Genomic DNA, 20,642 nt, shown 5'->3' on the forward strand with positions numbered 1-20,642 from the left:
AATGAGGCTAATTGTGATCGCCACAGCGAGAGATGTTTTTAAACGAGCGAGGAGATCGTGGGGACGATCAGATCTCGAGAAGAAAAAATGAGCCACAAGCAGCTATTGTGGGGATAATGTGGGCAGAGAGAGATACATCTACAGTCTGAGTGCTCCGTAAACAAATATCATCATCCAGCTTCCCATGAAACAGCCGCATCCTGATTTAAGTGGCTTTTACCACTTACCGAGGGGGGGGGGGGCATTATCTGTGTGAAGCACAATGTGTAAAGCATTGCTTTTCCCATCTCTGAGCGTGAAGCCAGCTTTTCTCCTTTCTTCAGTAACTGCCATTCCCCCCCCAACCCCACTGTGACCCCACCCCCCGCCCGCCGTTTCCATGAGACGCTCTGCAGCAGAGCCCCCTCTGAGGTGCGCCAGGAATACACGGCCTGGTCCGGGAACCCCCACCGGTGCACGGATGTCATCGGATGTCTCAGGGCCTGTCAATCAGCGACACGGGCGGCCCCGCCCCGTCAGAGAGGGCGAGAGAGGCGGGGAGAGTGAGCGAGAGAGAGACACAGACGGGAGAAGAATCCGGCAGCGGGAATGCGCTGGCGTGCACGTCGTCATGGCCACGGCGCTGCCAAACGGGCTCTGCTTCCTGTGGCAGAGAAGCTGTGTTCACAGCCCTATATCCAGAGGACGGGAGGATTCTAACTCGGCCCAATACCAGACTCCACACGGGCCGAGTCACTAGGGCTGCGATACCCAGTATACCAGCAGGCGTGCAGCAAACAGTGAGAACCACACCATTTCGTAGAGGTACCACATGTACATTTTTCAGGTCACAATTGTGGAAAGGTGTCCTCCGTGAATGCCTGTCTTAAAAGAATATTCCATTAGAAATTGGCAGGAAGGCATGAAAGGGTGAATACTTGAACTGTTGTTTCATTGAACATAAGAACATAAGAACTATACAAACGAGAGGAGGCCATTCCACCCATCGAGCTCGTTTGGGGAGAACTTAACTAATAGCTCAGAGTTGTTAAAATCTTATCTAGCTCTGATTTAAAGGAACCCAAGGATTCAGCTTGCACTACGTTATCAGGAAGACTAATCCATACTCTGACTACACGCTGTGAAAAGAGGTGCTTCCTTAAATCCAGTTTGAAATGTTCTTCCGCTAATTTCCACCTATGGCCACGAGTTCTTGTATTTGAACTAATGCTGAAGTAACTATTTGGTTGAACAGCATTCAAACCTGTTAGAATCTTATAGACCTGGATCATGTCCCCCCTCAGTCTCCTTTGCTTGAGGCTAAACAGATTTAGCTCAACAAACCTTTCCTCGTATGACATTCCTCTAAGACCAGGAATCATTCTTGTGGCCCTACGCTGCACCTTTTCTAAGGCCGCTATGTCCTTTTTAAGATATGGTGACCAAACCTGCACACAGTATTCTAGGTGAGGTCTCACCAAGGAATTGTATAATCTTAGCATTACCTCCCTTGACTTAAACTCCACACACCTGGAGATGTAACCCAACATCCTATTGGCGTTTTTTATTGCTTCCCCGCACTGGCGAGAATGAGACATGGGCTCTTTCATCTGTCCTTTCTGAAGTTTGATAAATATTGTCCACCTCCATATCATTCTGGTCAGTGACAGGACATCCTTAAAAGGTTTCCTCAGCCTGAGGTTCACCGCCTGATGTGTAGGAGAAGGATACTGCCCAGTTTATTATCTGTGTGGAAGGCATTGAAGTACACAACATTACAAAGAGCCATCCATCCATCTACCTGCCCATCCATCCATCCATCCATCGACCTGCCCATCCATCGATCCATCCATCCATCTACCTGCCCATCCATCCATCCATCCATCTACCTGCCCATCCATCCATCCATCCATCGACCTGTCCATCCATCCATCCATCTATCTGTCCATCCATCCATCATCCATCCATCTATCTGTCCATCCATCCATCATCCATCCATCTACCTGTCCATCCATCCATCCAAATATCCATCTGTCCATTTTCCATGCTGACACTGGATTATCACAAAACTTTGTGTGTGTGTGTGTGTGTGTGGGGGGGGGGGTATTGTTTAAATTGGTTGAAAGTAACTTTTGAATAACATAAATATTAGTTATTAGCCCATAAATCCATCTTCCAACTGTTTATGCTGTCCAGGGTCGCATGGTTGCTTATCAATACGACTTTACTCAAACATTTATTTCAAATCGGTGCCATACAACAGAAACAGATTTTTGTAATGGATCCCATATCGTCAATAGATTTCCTCCAGGTAATCACAGGCAAAAACACATGAATGACTCAACTCCTCACTTTCTTTATGTCTGTAATCTCAAACTCAGTAAGCAGTTTTAAAGGGATACGGCCCCAGCGAGTTAAACCAGGAGTCTTTTTGCTATTTTAGATAAAAGTCACATTGATATTCAAAATTCAGCAGCACCACCATCAAGGTGGATTTATTTATAAATACAGGATAGTGTTACTAAGCAATGCAGAGCCACTGGAAAACACTGCAAATGATGGGCACAATCAAGATGGCTTCTCCATGGAAAACACTGCAAATGATGGGCACAATCAAGATGGCTTCTCCATGGAAAACACTGCAAATGATGGGCACAATCAAGATGGCTTCTCCATGGAAAACACTGCAAATGATGGGCACAATCAAGATGGCTTCTCCATGGAAAACACTGCAAATGATGGGCACAATCAAGATGGCTTCTCCATGGAAAACACTGCAAATGATGGGCACAATCAAGATGGCTTCTCCATGGAAAACACTGCAAATGATGGGCACAATCAAGATGGCTTCTCCATGGAAAACACTGCAAATGATGGGCACAATCAAGATGGCTTCCTCACGCCTCCATTCAATGTGCATCGCCTGCAGTGCCAGTAGAAGCCCATGTGGATAAATGCTCAGAAGATGGTGCCCTAGGCAGCCGCCTATGTTGCCTAAAGGGTTGACTGGCAGTGATCGCCCGCGTCGCATACAGCGAGCGCTCATGGCGTTCTGAACTGACGGTAACCCAACCGAAAGGCAGACTGAGGTCCCCGACAGTCAGGTGGTCCGGCATTCACGGCAGACCGTCGGGACCATAATTACCCAGAGCTTGGATTCCATTTCAGCTGTGCATCGTATTCAGACATGAGCAGTTAAAGATCAGCGACAGGGAACTGCAAGCCTATTAGCTCATGCACCTATCCAAACACATACATCGTCTAGTTAGGTCTAGTCACATTTTTTTTATTGTGCAGAAAATCAGTACATCTTTGATTTAAGATTCAAAGTTTAATTGCTACAATATACGAAGTACAACAAAATCCTTACTTCAATGCCTTCCACACAGACTACAGACAATTAATAACAATACAATAAGCACTAAGTACAGAATACTAACAGCTACAAAATACCTAACAATGTATCATACTTAACTTCTGTCTATGTAATATGTATCTTACTCTGCTCTCAATATTTCCCATTCAATTTTTTGGCCTGAATCTGAGCTTTCACTGCCGTACAGAGCAAACTGCCGGCCGCACTACGAGTTGCTGTAACATACGCACACCTGAGTGTTATAATTAACTATAATTAACTATATAACTACCCGGGAACTGAGGAGAACCCAAGCCCCCTGAACGGATGGGGGATTCTTGTGTCATCACAGCCCTCCGTTTGACACCATGGGGCGCCAAATCGTTGGCCTCACAGTCAACCACCAGATGGCGCCTTCTGTGCCAAGGCACCGTTTTCCCACAGTGCCGGTGCGTTGCTGCCCTACGGAGAGGCAGTATGGTCTGGGGTGAATAGCTGTCTGCACACAGAGCAGCTAAGCGTGACTGACTGTATACTAGCTCTGCATCTACTGCTAACCCAAACTGCACCCATTGCTTTGTTAGAATAATTATGCAGCTGAACGGCTGAATGAACGACGGCTGAAGTGACGTTCAAGTGTGACCGAGTTTGTTGCAAAGCTGTCATCTGTAAACTACCTTGTGTGATTTCCGCTGATGTTGAAGGACATTAAACAGCCTTATAAACATCAGTGTGTTTGTATAAACTGAAAAACAGGCGAATGTTCCCGCTCCAGCGTACGCCCTGTCTGGATATAGCTCCGCACCATCGAAAATGCAATTGCTCTGCAAACTGATAGATGGATGGATGGATGGCTTTCTTTATGTGCATGAATTGGCCTGGTTAAAAAAGACACACATAAGTACAGATATGGTAATAAACTTAAATATTTTTAAACCAGGGATTTCTTTCATTTTGCACATACAAGGCATTTCAGGCATGCTTTTTATTTTTAGTCAAAAGATTTAGAGAGGTTAGATACTTTTCCCTTGGTATGTTTGTTCATATACCTTATGTTATTCCTGGTATATCTGCAGAGTTGCCTAGCAACGCAATTTTTCAAAGTCCACAAAATAGCTATGGCTAAATATTACTCTTGGCAGCGCAGTGCAATGAGGGAGAAAAAATAACACAGATATGATCTCAAAATGGCTTATTTTATAATATGAAAATAAAGTAGTTTAGGCGTTTCTGTATTATTGCAGTTTAAAGAGATTGAGAATTTGCAGGTGTACTTCTTGTTAGCAATACAGCTTCATAACAGAGTTCAAGAGTGCATCTTCAGATACTTTTGTGGAGCGATGCAGGTCTTCAGTGAACCAACATGGGCCAAATCTGGGTTTGCTAACAAATATATACCTCATATCAGAAAATCTGCATCAATATTTCCCAATAATATTCCGATATTTTTCCTCCTTAGTCCATTAGCAAATGCACTTGGAAATATTTTTTTGATTAATTTGATTAATGGTATATCTGGTAACATGCAGATGAGACTCTCTTCTAAACAAACATGCCCTCACATTTCCTAAAAAGCTGTGACCTACCAGATTTGCCTCCGTAAAAAAAAAAAACAACAATCAATAAACAAATACATAGATAATTAAAAAAATACAGTGTCGTCTGGTGTCCTCCATTGCACACATGGATGTAATCACTGCTGTCGAAGTACAAGAGATTTCTTCCGACTTAAAGGACTGAAAACGTTGATCTTTTGCCCAGGAAGTCAAATATCAGAACTGCATTAAGGTTTGTTATGCCTTCCGGCGAAAGTTTCCATAAAAATATAGGTGAACATCCTTCTTCAGGCTCCGGTAACTATGTCGATCTTATAACGAGGTTATAATGTTGGTCGACACACCACCATAACTGTAATTATTGCATCGTGTGACCCCCCCTTGAAGGCTCAAAAATGACAGAAAGGGCAGAGCAAACATTTTGCGTTAGAGTAAAAAGCACCACCTGAAGAAGGAGTGTTGACGCTTGCATTTCGTTTTCTTTCATAGAAAGCTTGCGGTAATTTGCCCAGAATGGCTGGCTTTGAGCACCAGATGGCAATTCGCTCTCATTAATTTAATCTTAGGGCTACCCTGTGAGACAGCTGGGTAACTGGCTGTGCTTATTAAATGACAGGCAATCGCTGACTTGAGTAGGTACTGAGTGTTTTTATTGGTTGAGGGATTTGCCCTTGAACATGGGCCCTTAACCGCCAAAGTGATTCTAGGGATTCTGGGGGCCCGAGGCAAAAAACTCAATGGGGCCCTCTAAACTCCCCCTCCCCCGGCATGGTAACATGTATTACCTTTATTTTAATGGGACACGTGAATTTATAATATCAATAGAGAACTAAAGCAGATTTGCTGTTACAGTGTAGCTTTTGGGAGTCTTACACAAAAATGTTCTGAGGGTAGAAGGAAATATGATCGATTCAGAGAGATAACCAATCAGATTGTACAGGAGGTCGGACCAAGCAACTAGAAGTGGTGGGACCAACCAATCAGATGTCTTGGTCCTGCCTCCTCTAGTTGCTTGGACCCACCTCCTGTACAATCTGATTGGTTATCTCTCTGAACCAGTCATTTTCCCTTCTGCCCTCTGAACATTTTTGTGTAAATAAAACTCCCATGAGCTGCAAGGTACTATGCAATCGACTGGCCCTCTCAGCTCGGGGCTCCAGGCCACTGCCTGCCCTGCATGTCCTGTCACTGCACCTCTGCTTAACCCCCAATTGCTGTAGAGAAATGCTGACCCTGCTTTGTTAACTTGTACGTAGCTTTGGATAAAAGATTCGATTTTCAGCCTGGCTGTGAAATAAGCTAACAGTGACGAAAGCTTCACCTCATTCCTCCGATAAACGCAGAGAACTGCTGAGTGAAAAGTGTCTGTATGCCTGCAGATCACCAGAAGCTGGACCGGGAGGCCAGGATCTGCAGACTGCTGAAACACCCCAACATTGGTGAGTCGGCGACAGATATTCTCAGTCTGGAAAGCAGTAGCGCACAAATCTGTCATGCAACCAGAGATCAGACTCTTATGTCTATTGAGCACCACATATTCTTCTGTATGACACATATATTAGTAATTAGAGATATTGACGTTCTGCTGTCTCTTAGAGATGGAGGTGGCTGTTCTTAGCCACTTCTGACACTGGGGGACAGTTGAGGGTACGTAATTTTCTGATTAAAGATCTGTGGAAGGGTTTTTATAGATTCTCACGTGTTAAATAATGCAGCCACTCAGCACTGCGGACATGATCAGCTGCATTATTAATTTATGGGTATTTTCGACCCTTTTTCTTTAGAGATAAAGAGGCTGCGTTCTGACACGCCGAGATGAAAGGAGATGGGGGGAGATTCACCGAGCGGTAGTTCAGTTGGTTGGGAGTCAGATCAGGGCGGGGTGAGAGCTCTGCGAGACTTAAGGGGCACAGTAAAGCACGTTAGTGTCACACCTGTCTGTCTCCTGCTCCATTATGTCGTGCAAAAGGGAGTTTACAACTGTTACCAGGTCCTTTGTGGATGTACAGCCCTTAAAGGAACATTTCCACTTATATTTGATCACATGTTCAGTCAAACAGCTGAGTACTCAGTGGCTGTGAGTCTTTATACTCAACTTGTTGGTTGAAATAAAACCTTGGTCTGGTTTGCATTTGTACTTTCCGGACCTGAACTTAACACCTCTGTATATATGTCTGCGCAGGGTTCCGCTCGCAGCCAATCTTCGGCTCCGGTTGCCAGGCATTTTCTGTATGTACCGAGAGCTTTGGTGTGATTTTGTTGAAGCTCACATTTTAATGTCAGGCTTCCTCCTTGGCTCGTAGGGCGTGTTACTCTGCGGAGTGCCAAAGTCCACCCACTTGTTTCCAGGAGCTGCCATCAGTGTATTGAATGAATCGCCTCAGATTTTCATTGCAGCAGCTGAGGCTGCAGGAGCTGGTTGCCAGATATGGTCTCACCTCGGCACTGGGAGAGTTCGGGATGTTGAAGGTGGTCTAGCTGCACTTCCCGGTTCAGACCTTTTATTATGGTCTTTTACTTCCTGATGACAGAGCACCTCTAGCAGAGAACCCCAGAACACATACGTGTACTGTATGCTAGATCAGGGTTCCCCAGTTCCGGTCCCGAATGGCTCATCTGCACACAGATTTTGCTGCTCGAACACACCTGGTAAACTTGGCAATTGGCTCATTAGCATATGCCTGAGCTGGGAAGTCTGCAAACTGTGGTGCAGACTGGCCCTCCGATACTAGAATTGGGGAACCCTGTGCTTGATGTTCTCCCAGCCTTCATGCAAGCTTTCTTAGAATATTCTGGATTCTTCCAAAGACATGTGGTTTGGGTTGATTGCTATTTCTTTATTGCTTTTGATTGACCAATGAAAAGATTTTATATGAAGTTACCAATTTAACTAGTATTTATGTCTGTATTAGATAACATTTAGAAATTGAAAGCCTTCATTGTCATTATACTAGAACACAGATGCTACTTGCACCACAAAATTGCTGAAAGCATCACAGGGCCCGGTGTGAGGGTCGAACTCACAACCTTCAGATTACTGTACCAGACTGACATGCTACCTACTGCGCTAACGACAGTTTATACTCATGGTGGCAGTATATGTGGATTCCTTTATATTGCCAGTTTTAACAACTTAATGTTGATAGCTAGATAGCTAACTAGCCTCATTGTAATTATAGCTGTGATTATAAAACAAGATTCGTTTCCATCTATTTGTGGTGCTAAGGCTGTCTCAACACATTGTTTTAGATTTATTTTGCAAAGTATTTTCTGAGATGCTGCATTTTTTTCATAAAACGCTAAAAGTAGCAGCCAGTGAGATGTGGTGCCTTCCTGTGGACCCTCACAACTATATGCTGTGGAACCCGTGACGTCTTATACACTATGGGGAAGTAAGCGGTCATGTGACTTTGGTCATGTGATCGGGGGGCATGCAGGTTAGAGAGAGCAGGTCTGTGGGTATACAGGGTGGGGGGCCCTGAAGGAGACATGGGGGTGGCAAGGGGGGGGGGGTTCACCAGGTGTGTACTGGATGGAGAACTTGCTGGAAGGTAGAGGTTTGGCGGCAAATGACCGGCTTTAAGAAGAGCAGACAAGTCACTGAGCGGCTAAGCTACGTGCAAGCGAGGGAACTCAAGGGCAAAGCCGAGCGCTCTAATGACGCCTAGTGAGCATTCGACGGCCCGTTATCACGTCGTTTAAAGAAATGGTTTAAAATGTACTGTGTGTCAGGCGTAATTGCTGCTGTCTAAGTACAAGAGACTTCTTCCTGCTGATTTCTGTTCCTTATTTATTGAGGATATTAAAGGATATTAAGGAACTGGGGCATCTATTAATCAGTTTAAAATCTGCGGCTTCAAAGAGAGGACATTGTTGTATTTAGTCAGCTATATTAGATTTGTGGTCATGGTGCGCATTACATTATAAGAATACATGTGACCGGGGCAGCGGGTCACGCTGTAAGGTCACTGTGAGCTAACAGTCTTTCTGCTGAAGGTCAGCATGATTCATGCGTAGTAAATGTTCTGCTCTTGCTCCTGTCTGTGATATACTTACCTAGTATGGTGCCCCCTGTGAAAAGTAATATCTGTGATACACTTACCTAGTATGGCGCCCCCTGTGAAAAGTAATATCTGTGATACACTTACCTAGTATGGCGCCCCCTGTGAAAAGTAATATCTGTGATACACTTACCTAGTATGGCGCCCCCTGTGAAAAGTAATATCTGTGATACACTTACCTAGTATGGTGCCCCCTGTGAAAAGTAATATCTGTGATACACTTACCTAGTATGGCGCCCCCTGTGAAAAGTAATATCTGTGATACACTGACCTAGTATGGTGCCCCCTGTGAAAAGTAATATCTGTGATACACTGACCTAGTATGGCGCCCCCTGTGAAAAGTAATATCTGTGATACACTTACCTAGTATAGCACCCCCTGTGAAAAGTAATATCTGTGATACACTTACCTAGTATGGTGCCCCCTGTGAAAAGTAATATCTGTGATACACTTACCTAGTATGGTGCCCCCTGTGAAAAGTAATATCTGTGATACACTGACCTAGTATGGCGCCCCCTGTGAAAAGTAATATCTGTGATACACTTACCTAGTATAGCACCCCCTGTGAAAAGTAATATCTGTGATACACTTACCTAGTATGGTGCCCCCTGTGAAAAGTAATATCTGTGATACACTTACCTAGTATGGTGCCCCCTGTGAAAAGTAATATCTGTGAAAGACTTACCTAGTATGGTGCCCCCTGTGAAAAGTAATATCTGTGATACACTTACCTAGTATGGCACCCCCTGTGAAAAGTAATATCTGTGAAAGACTTACCTAGTATGGCACCCCCTGTGAAAAGTAATATCTGTGATACACTTACCTAGTATGGCGCCCCCTGTGAAAAGTAATATCTGTGAAAGACTTACCTAGTATAGCACCCCCTGTGAAAAGTAATATCTGTGATACACTTACCTAGTATGGTGCCCCCTGTGAAAAGTATTATCTGTGTTAGTCTTTCTAAGTTACCTATTATGTGTATTTGTGTACTCTGTGATGAACTGGCACCCCTGATGCTGTTAGGTCAGTTAGTCTTTTTAAGTTGCCCATTATGTATATTTGTGTACTCTGTGATGAACTGGCACCCCTGATGCTGTTAGGTCAGTTAGTCTTTCTAAGTTGCCCATTATGTATATTCGTGTACTCTGTGATGAACTGGCACCCCTGATGCTGTTAGGTCAGTTAGTCTTTCTAAGTTGCCCATTATGTATATTCGTGTACTCTGTGATGAACTGGCACCCCTGATGCTGTTAGGTCAGTTAGTCTTTTTAAGTTGCCCATTATGTGTATTCGTATACTCTGTGATGAACTGGCACCCCTGATGCTGTTAGGTCAGTTAGTCTTTTTAAGTTGCCCATTATGTATATTTGTGTACTCTGTGATGAACTGGCACCCCTGATGCTGTTAGGTCAGTTAGTCTTTCTAAGTTGCCCATTATGTATATTCGTGTACTCTGTGATGAACTGGCACCCCTGATGCTGTTAGGTCAGTTAGTCTTTCTAAGTTGCCCATTATGTATATTCGTGTACTCTGTGATGAACTGGCACCCCTGATGCTGTTAGGTCAGTTAGTCTTTTTAAGTTGCCCATTATGTGTATTCGTATACTCTGTGATGAACTGGCACCCCTGATGCTGTTAGGTCAGTTAGTCTTTTTAAGTTGCCCATTATGTGTATTCGTGTACTCTGTGATGAACTGGCACCCCTGATGCTGTTAGGTCAGTTAGTCTTTCTAAGTTGCCCATTATGTGTATTTGTGTACTCTGTGATGAACTGGCACCCCTGATGCTGTTAGGTCAGTTAGTCTTTCTAAGTTGCCCATTATGTATATTCGTGTACTCTGTGATGAACTGGCACCCATGATGCTGTTAGGTCAGTTAGTCTTTTTAAGTTGCCCATTATGTGTATTCGTGTACTCTGTGATGAACTGGCACCCCTGATGCTGTTAGGTCAGTTAGTCTTTCTAAGTTGCCCATTATGTATATTCGTGTACTCTGTGATGAACTGGCACCCCTGATGCTGTTAGGTCAGTTAGTCTTTTTAAGTTGCCCATTATGTGTATTCGTATACTCTGTGATGAACTGGCACCCCTGATGCTGTTAGGTCAGTTAGTCTTTTTAAGTTGCCCATTATGTGTATTCGTGTACTCTGTGATGAACTGGCACCCCTGATGCTGTTAGGTCAGTTAGTCTTTTTAAGTTGCCCATTATGTGTATTTGTGTACTCTGTGATGAACTGGCACCCCTGATGCTGTTAGGTCAGTTAGTCTTTTTAAGTTGCCCATTATGTGTATTCGTGTACTCTGTGATGAACTGGCACCCCCGATGCTGTTAGGTCAGTTAGTCTTTTTAAGTTGCCCATTATGTGTATTCGTGTACTCTGTGATGAACTGGCACCCCTGATGCTGTTAGGTCAGTTAGTCTTTTTAAGTTGCCCACTATGTGTATTCATGTACTCTGTGATGAACTGGCACCCCCTCGCGCTTCCCGAGATAAGTTCCATGTCAGTGCCGTGACCCCGTGTCAGCTAAGCCTTAGTTATAGATGGATAATGTTATTTACCTGTCACAGGGAGAAAAAAGTTAAAAAATGCCAGCAATGTTGTCAAATTTGGCATATACATGTGTTGATTTCATAGTATTTCATCATAAGTAGTCTTCATGGCCCCTTGAGAGACACCTCATGCCAAATATAAAACAGCACATCAGGACATAAGGACATAACAACACCTACATGTAACATGACAGGAGAGCAATGAGCAGGTTTCAAATTACACATCATTTTAATATGGCAGCATGGAGAATTATTAAGAATTAATCAATATTGTTCACAAGTAATGCAATAATGTGACACTTCTCATGTTCATATTCCCAAATGTATATTTAATATACGCAGTAATTGTTCGGCTTTGGTGAAAAGGATCATTTAAAAAGTATTTGAATGTGTTGTTAGCAAGGAACTTTGGATAAGCAATGAACTGATATTGCTGAATAATCATTAGCTAACAGGGAACGCACACAGCCATATTGATAGACACTCAGTAACTCAGAGTCATCATTCTAAATTGAATTTAAATCCAATTTCATGGAGAATTTCATTAAAATTATGTAAGCGCTCAGGAGATACCCTTTAATAAAAAGAACTGCAAATGCTAACGTAATCGTAGTCATACGATTCCCCAAAGCAGTCTTTAATAAATTTGCAACTGATGTGATTTAAACATTACCCACAGTCAGTCTGCCTCATGCAATATTTACTTTAATGTGAAAGTGTCATCCAGCCTGTTAACAATGATTAACGGAATGCTGAGAGTACAAAAATACCAATAATCTTAAATATAAGGTGTTTCTGTGATCTTATAGTTTTATGTTTTTTTTCCCCAGAGTATAAATATTTACAAAATGACTAACATGAAAAATTTATGAAATAGGGTTTCATTAACTTCGTGTCTTGCACATCATTTCTTGTCTGCAGTACTCTACCTATCTTTCAGGGTCCTGGGGGTCTTTGAGGGAGGTATTATTCAAAGTCGACAGTCATGCAAGGGCCAGTAAGTCATAAAAAGCAGCCTGACAGTTTCTTTTATTCAGGACTCTGTGACCTGCTTACTGGGGTACAGACCACATTACCAGTCCTGTAAGAATACCGGGGGAGTATAATCAGACCATGATGTCGTGCGGATTTTTGTTGAATTTAGCAACTAAATAAAAGCTGGGTTAAGGGCCTTGCTCAAGGACCCACAAACTATTCTGCTGAGGCCGGGCTCAAACCAGCAACCTTCCGATCACAGGCACAGAGGCTTAGCCCACCGGTGAACAAGTTCCTATACCAGAGTTCCCAGTTCCTGTCCTAGAGGGCCAGTCTGCAATACAGTTTGCAGATTTGTACCCACTAAACCTGGCACTTAGCTGGTGAGCTGAATAAGGTGCGTTTGAGCTGGGAAACCTGCAAACTGTGGTGCGGACTGGCCTCCAAGGACCGGAATTGGGGAACCCCAAAAATATACTAGTAATATGTACTAAAGAACACATGTTAAATAAATCAAAAGGTGGGTGTAATTTTACTAACAAGCACATGTTGCCTTTTTCCATGAGTGATTTCCGTAAACTCCAGGTATCTCTGATATTTTTTTTTTTTGCGTAAGTCCGGATTTACAGAAGTCAGTTTTACGTAAGTCGAGAGCCGCCGATACTTTTTCTGTCAACCAAAATAAATGGATATAAAGAAGATTAAGCAGAACTATAATAACATAAAGCACAATAAGCAGTTAAATATGAACTCCTACCATCCTTTCTGTGAGTCAAACAGGTAACAGTTCCCTGATCCTATCGTTCCCCGGCCTACAAAGGAAACACCAATTCCTTTGCTGATTCACGGGGCAAAGAACAGCGTGAAATGTAGCACGTAGATGTCAGTGTCAGCTAATTCAACACATCCCTGTACCGATGAATATTTATTTAATTTTTCGTTAACTGTTCGCAGGCCACAATGTTGCTACATTTCCAGAAGGCCTGCCCACTCAGGCCACTTGTTATTTTATCACAACCTTATCACACAGAATTGCCTTTTTTTTTGTTGAAACCCAGTATGTGAACATAGTGTTGGGGGGTTGAAAGGCAAATGAAGAGAGCTGCACTGCACAGTCTGCTTTGATACCTCTGGATTGTCACTCCCAGGGGCTGCGGATCAGTGTGCGATTCCTCCCTTGATGAACATCTACAGACAGTCTCCATCGATCAGATGATAGTGACTCATTAAAAAATATCCAGTGAGTGTCGACACAATGTAGAACAGAATGCCATTGTAACTACGTTAAAGTCAAAAAACAGGAAATAATACGTCCTAAAACCTATGGCAATAACATGAGTTCCATGTAAGCCTGCAGACTTTATTCGTTTCGTGAGCCTGGATCGCAGAAAATGTCTCCCTTTGATCACTTGCAGTTTGCGCGCATATATTAGCAGAGCCATATATTTTACGCAAGTTGGTGTTTATATAGCTGCGGGGTGTCTTTAAAGACTCGAACCCCTGGCACTGACCGTGCCCTAGAACAGCCTGCATGTTACTTTGTGAATGTGACATATAAAGGCGAGCGCTCATTCAGCCGTTTGCGGTAGCCGTCTTCGCCGACGTGATAAAATGAGACGAAAAGAGGCCGTAAGTGTCCACGGCGACAGCCGCTCCCCTCCGAAGCTCCCCTGTGCCGAGGGGCCGCGGCGATGAGAGGAAGCGGACGTGCGAGGGGCTGGAGATGCAACACAAACACCAGGAAGTGGGAGTGTTTTTTTTTCATTCTTTTTTTTTTTTATCCCTGGCATCCGTTGACGTAGCGATCAAATTGCTTAAAAGGAACGAAATTGCTGTTTGCGGCTTATGTAACCTTGAAGCGTTGCTATGGATGGCAGTTGGCAGGGAAAGGAGTTATGCACCGTAGTTATTTCTCTTGTTCTTTCCGTGCTCCGCACCCACACGGTTGCACCCGTGTCCTCTGGTGGTGCAGGAATGCCCACACACTTGGAGTGCGGGAGTCATTCACACGTGGTGGTAATGGAGGTGTGGGGGGGGGGGGAGTTCAGGTGGGAGGGAAGAGTGATTTGAAGACGATCCTTTAGAATCAGAAGCTGCACCAGCATCAACATCAACTAGGCTGGGTCTAACCTTGACTTTGGGTCTTCATGTCGACTGTAAATGAATGGCTGGAAAAATGCCTGAATGTAAACCTTAAAGGAGGTTAGGTGGTTTGTCAGTGACTAGAGTAATTGCTCAGTTACCTGAGCACCCAGAGCCATTCAGAGGACTGCGTGTTTCATAAAATCGCGGCACTTCAGTGACGTTGTCATCACGTGGCGGAACTGAGGCATCATGGTTGTTTATTGTCGCGCGAAGAAATCCGGAGAAATGTCCCGTCTTAATGACATTAGACGTAACTGCAATAAAAACCTGTGTCTTTTCAGTGAGGCTTCACGACAGCATCTCCGAGGAAGGACATCATTACCTCATCTTCGATCTGTAAGTATTTTCCCCACAATAGAATGATGCATTAAAAGGCACATTTTGATGGGTTTCTGTGTTTAAACTAAGCAATTAAATCTTGAATCAAGTAAAAAAAAAAAATCCCAAGTAGCACAGAGATGGATATAAAGAAACTGTTTCTGGGGTTTTGCTGTAATTAATGAGTGTAGGACAGAGGCAGTGAAGCAGTGCATTTCAGCAGCACTGGATTCCATCAGGGTTAGAAAGTATCAGCACTGGTGGAGGACAGAGGCAGTGAAGCAGTGCATTTCAGCAGCATTGGATTCCATCAAGGTTAGAAAGTATCAGCACCGGTGGAGGTGAATCTGTCACGTTTCAGTTTTTTATGCAACCTAACTATGGAATTACCCTTAAAAAGGTAAGGATGTCAAAATGCCCTACCAGTCTCGGCTTCAGAGCCCTGAGTGATGCGAACAGGATGGAAGGATGAGCTTTAAATAAACCCCTAACATTCATTTTTAACTTTTCTTGAATGCAATGAAAAATTAACTAAGATGAGCCACCTCCCCCCAAAGAAAAAGCATCACACCCCAAGTAAGCATTAAACACACAACCTTATGAGAATGACACACTACCTGTGGCACTAATGAGACAAAGGAAGGCAGAACCTAATGATATGGGGGGGTAGGAATGTACAATGATCCAATCTCTGAGGTAGACTAGTCCTGTTTAAAGAGTGTGAGAGGCTCACAATACATTTAATGGATTCTGAGGGTACTTCAGGCAATCTGTAGAGTACAAATTGTCAAAACAGAAATTTGAAATGTACACAATACACTGGGTAGCTGGTGTCTGAATTATACCGTAAGTAACATCTATTAGTCTACTGTTGCTCTGCTGCTTTGTATTCATTCATGTCCTTGTTTTATAATTTGAAAACTTTTTCAATTCAGATTTGCTATGTTTCGGTAAAGCTTTTAGCGTGGAGAAATAATTACCAAAAGTCTGCCCAGAGTTTGCTTAGGGCGGGCCATCCTCCAAGCTGACCAATCAGGGAAAAGAGGAGATGACTGATCCACCAACGAGCTCTCTGCCAGCTCTGATAGGCCAGTGGAATTTGATGGCCAGCAAGGAGATCCCATCCATAGGTCAACAACAGCCCAGGCTTTCCACAAACTTGGTCTTTATGCACAAACAGCAAGTAGGAGGTCATTTTTAAACGAAGCACACTTATACTCAAATTTGGGACTGGTAGTTACTTAGAAGAAAGAGTATTAACATTAGTGATTGTTGTGACATGTTTATTGTGATTTTTATTAATCTATTTTAGTCGGGAAAAGCACAGGCCAAGCAACAGTCAACCGCCTCAGACGATCAATAACAAACACATGTAGATGGATGGCTTCTCCTCACTGCCTCTTCCCTCTGCTCTCCATCAGTGTGACAGGTGGAGAGCTCTTTGAGGACATCGTGGCCAGGGAATACTACAGTGAAGCAGACGCCAGGTAACAAATGGCCTACAGTATGTTCTTCTTGCGCCGGAAACCCACACATCAGACGTGAAATTTAAGGGTATGCAAACTGTGAAATGTCAGCACCTTTGGGAGGCCAGACAAAACCAGAGCTTTGGAGCAATTAAAATATTTTATGTGTCAAAAATGTTACCTTTTTGTCTGGTGAAGCTCTGCTTCACTCGCTGTCTTAAAGAAACCTCCAATTTTACGAAAATTTCAGAGCTAACTGGATAGCGCCTAATAATAATAATAGTAATAATAATAATTAGATGCATGTTTATCATTTCTAGACCTTTCTTGCTGTATTCCAGGTCAATGGGCAGTGGTTTTCACATGTAAATTAGAACAATGCACATTTTGTACAAGGACATATTCCAGCTCAATCTGCTGAAGTTTAACCAGAGACAGTTTAGGTTTATCAAATTAACCAGTAGTAGAAATGTTGAGTCACTGGTCAAACTGTCAGACTGGATTTAAGCTCTTTTGTTTTCAATTAGTCATTGCATCCAGCAGATTCTTGAGGCCGTTCTTCATTGTCACCAGATGGGAGTGGTCCACCGAGATCTTAAGGTACAGTAAGGCACGCTCTACTTCCGTTGTCTTACCTGCAATCGACAGGGAATTCTGAGAAAAATGCGTGGAACAAAAATTCACATGTAAGAATCCATCAATCTAGAAGTGCTACTGGAATATTTACTTATAACCTCTAACCGATTTTTCGAAATTAATAAAAGTATAATCTGAGTATTTACAAAATGACAACGTTTTTACGGTGATAACAGGAAGTGCATAGTACCGCTAAAAACTTCTGAATAAGAATTATTTGTGACACACGGACCTGAAGGCAAAAAAATTAATCATTTCATTGAATCATGCAGTCAGTTAAAGCCATTAATGTTGTGCCACCAATATTTCTTTGCTGGACTTTGGTCAGCTGTGACTTTGCCATCATGCTGAACAAGATCGTTTGTTCGCCGGGATGCATTTTGTCATTTCACTCAGGCTGCACTTTTTTCCTCCTGACTGAAGTCTCACAAAATTGCCTTGGGGTGACTCATTTGTTTGAAGGTCCACTTAGTGGTAGATATTTCCCAGTCCTGTTCCCTTGTCGGCCTATTAGAGCGGTGTGGCATCCCGAAAAAAGATCAAGAACAAGCTTTTTGTCTACAAGGCATGAATGACCTAGTAAATGTCATTCTGAAGCTTTGGGAATTAATTTTTTTTTTTCAATTGGGATGGCAAACAGAATCATGTCATAAAGAGCCTTTGCGGTGATTAGAAAAGCGTCATAATCGCCTGTTACGAAGCTTTTCTTATGCAGGATCTGTGGGGTCTGGGATGGCTGGGACTGACATGACAAAAATAAAAGTGTGACGTTAACAGAGTTGAGTTTCTGGCAGGAAAATCATCCAAAAGACCGGACTAATGTTTCAGTGGTCTGTAGGGAGGCTGATTAGGGTGCGCCGCTTTTGGGTGTGGTCTGTAGGGAGGCTGGTTAGGGAGTGACGCTTTTGGGTGTGGTCTGTAGGGAGGCTGGTTAGGGAGCGCCGCTTTTAGGTGTGGTCTGTAGGGAAGCTGTTTAGGGAGCGGCGCTTTTGGGTGTGGTCTGTAGGGAGGCTGGTTAGGGAGCGGTGCTTTTGGGTGTGGTCTGTAGGGAGGCTGGTTAGGGAGCACCGCTTTTGGGTGTGGTCTGTAGGGAGGCTGGTTAGGGAGCGGTGCTTTTGGGTGTGGTCTATAGGGAGGCTGGTTAGGGAGCGCCGCTTTTGGGTGTGGTCTGTAGGGAGGCTGGTTAGGGAGCGCCGCTTTTTGGTGGGGTCTATAGGGAGGCTGGTTAGGGAGCGCCGCTTTTGGGTGTGGTCTGTAGGGAGGCTGGTTAGGGAGCGGTGCTTTTGGGTGTGGTCTGTAGGGAGGCTGGTTAGGGAGCGCCGCTTTTCGGTGTGGTCTGTAGGGAGGCTGGTTAGGGAGCGGTGCTTTTGGGTGTGGTCTGTAGGGAGGCTGGTTAGGGAGCGGTGCTTTTGGGTGTGGTCTGTAGGGAAGCTGTTTAGGGAGCGGCGCTTTTGGGTGTGGTCTGTAGGGAGGCTGGTTAGGGAGCGGTGCTTTTGGGTGTGGTCTGTAGGGAGGCTGGTTAGGGAGCGCCGCTTTTCGGTGTGGTCTGTAGGGAGGCTGGTTAGGGAGCGCCGCTTTTGGGTGTGGTCTGTAGGGAGGTTGTTTAGGGAGCGGCGCTTTTGGGTGTGGTCTGTAGGGAGGCTGAATAGGGAGCGCCGCTTTTGGGTGTGGTCTGTAGGGAGGCTGGTTAGGGAGCGGCGCTTTTGGGTGTGGTCTGTAGGGAGGCTGGCTCGGGAGTGAACTAGCTGCACAAACAACATCTGCTTGGGTTGGAGGCACTTTTATGAATTTGGCATGGAACCCGTCCTCCACCTCAGAGGAGCCCCAGATATCGCCCCCCTCCCTCGGTGGCTGTGGGATGCTTTCTGCTGAAAATGCCACCCGACATCACTGCACACGGCACTGACAAGCAGCCGCGTACGAGCAAAGGCACAGAATGCAGATTCGCTGCAGGTCATGGGCTGTCAGCACATGCAAAACGAACTGCGGAATCAGCATGATCCAAATGGAGCGGAGAAGAACTACTTTTCTCTGGACTAGGAAAAGCGTTTGGTCAAGTCAAACATTGAATATATAAACTGTATTCAGCAGCTCATTGATTCGAGCCATGGAATATGGCGTGATGAAGCTACATTCACAGACCCCAACAGAGCGAAACGGACCGGCTAGGCAGCGGCTAATGTTTTGAGTTTGGTTTAGTTGCTATATGCTACTGTATATCTCATTCTCATTGACCCAATTTCTCACATCTTAGTTCATTTAAGAGCAAAATTTCCAAGATTCAATCAGTCAGGTATATGATTTCGAGAAGTTTTCTGTGGACGTCGTGAGCTTCGGGAATTTAACCTTTGTTCGATTGCAAGAAGACTGAGTGAGTTTTGGTTCCCAGAACTCTAACATATGATGAGGAAGCCTGACTTGGGGTCATTTTTTCCTGGTAGCCTGGCTGTGCTGTAAATGAGGTTCCATGTGGCCTGTGTGACTGTAGATGGGAAAATCGCATCTAGAACACCTTGCTGAATTGTTTTCAGCCCCACTTGTCTGCGGGGAGTAAGCAGGTCACCGCAGGGGGTCAGGAGAGGAGTGTGTGTGTTAGGAAGGTCCTGTCACAGAGAGTACAGCTGGTATGTCAGGAGCTGGATAGTGAAATCAGCGCTTTTGGTTATGATGAGTTACCCAAAATAACATTTCTTTGAGGGTTTTTGGTTTTAGATCCCTTGTGTTTTTTACCCTTTAAATGTGTCCCCGAAACTAAAACAACCAAACATTAATCACTGTAAAAGAGAGAACACGTCCAAAACAGAACCCGCCCATCTGGGTTAATGACTTTATCAATCGCCTGATGAAGGGGATGGTTCTGTACCTGCTCACAGGGGAAATTCCCAAGCAGAAGACAGAACGATTGGTCTAGGTCATTCAGTAACATGTACCGTACTATGCAGTCTTGGGTTGGCAATATATTATGCTTGAAGCTGTTTATTTGGACAGTACTTGTATATTTGTTCAGAAAAATGTATTAATATCTTCCTGGAAGAGTAGAAGAACCCAGCTGCAGTTCCCAAAGTTCTCCTCAAGTGGTGCCCCAGCCATCATATCACCACTAATTCATGTAATTCGTTAATTAGTTAATTAACATATCCAAACACACTGTAGTACTAGCGACTGTAGATATTGGGTTACTGGAGGACAGGGTCTGAAATAGCTACGCTGACACATTTTAAGAGACATGAAATCCTGGTATTATATAAACATCAACATAACATCATTTTCTTTGACTGCGTAAGACTTTTGCACAGTGCCACTAAGGTATTTATATGAATATGTATATATTTCCCTGTGCATCAGAGTCACAGTGTCCCACGTCACATTATGCTCTCGTGCATGAGAGACTGCTCACATTCTCAGCGCCAACCAAGTACATCTGCTTGTACCAGCATAAGTATTTGCTGCCTGTGTGTGTGTGTGTGTGTGGGGGGGGGGGGGTACCTCAATTAGGAGAGGGGGGTTACATTCCAGCATCGCCAACATGCCATCCCTGACACCCCCGTAACACTCCGAGTGAGGTTATGCAGAGAGCTGAACCGCAGGGGATTATGGGAGC

General features: G+C 44.1%; 1 protein-coding gene across 3 annotated transcripts in view; it reads left to right on the plus strand.

The window, feature by feature from the left end:
* The window catches only part of camk2a (calcium/calmodulin-dependent protein kinase II alpha), a 55,494-nt gene that overhangs the window by 10,733 nt on the left and 24,119 nt on the right, over positions 1-20,642 (plus strand). For all 3 annotated transcript variants that reach the window (XM_023824158.2, XM_023824149.2, XM_023824168.2), the window contains exons 3-6: positions 6,270-6,329; positions 14,903-14,957; positions 16,361-16,426; positions 16,933-17,005. In XM_023824158.2, the coding sequence (XP_023679926.1) occupies positions 6,270-6,329; positions 14,903-14,957; positions 16,361-16,426; positions 16,933-17,005 (254 nt within the window). The remainder of the gene's footprint in view (positions 1-6,269; positions 6,330-14,902; positions 14,958-16,360; positions 16,427-16,932; positions 17,006-20,642) is intronic.

Source organism: Paramormyrops kingsleyae, chromosome 24 (genome assembly GCF_048594095.1).
Source record: "Paramormyrops kingsleyae isolate MSU_618 chromosome 24, PKINGS_0.4, whole genome shotgun sequence".
Lineage (NCBI taxonomy): Eukaryota > Metazoa > Chordata > Actinopteri > Osteoglossiformes > Mormyridae > Paramormyrops > Paramormyrops kingsleyae.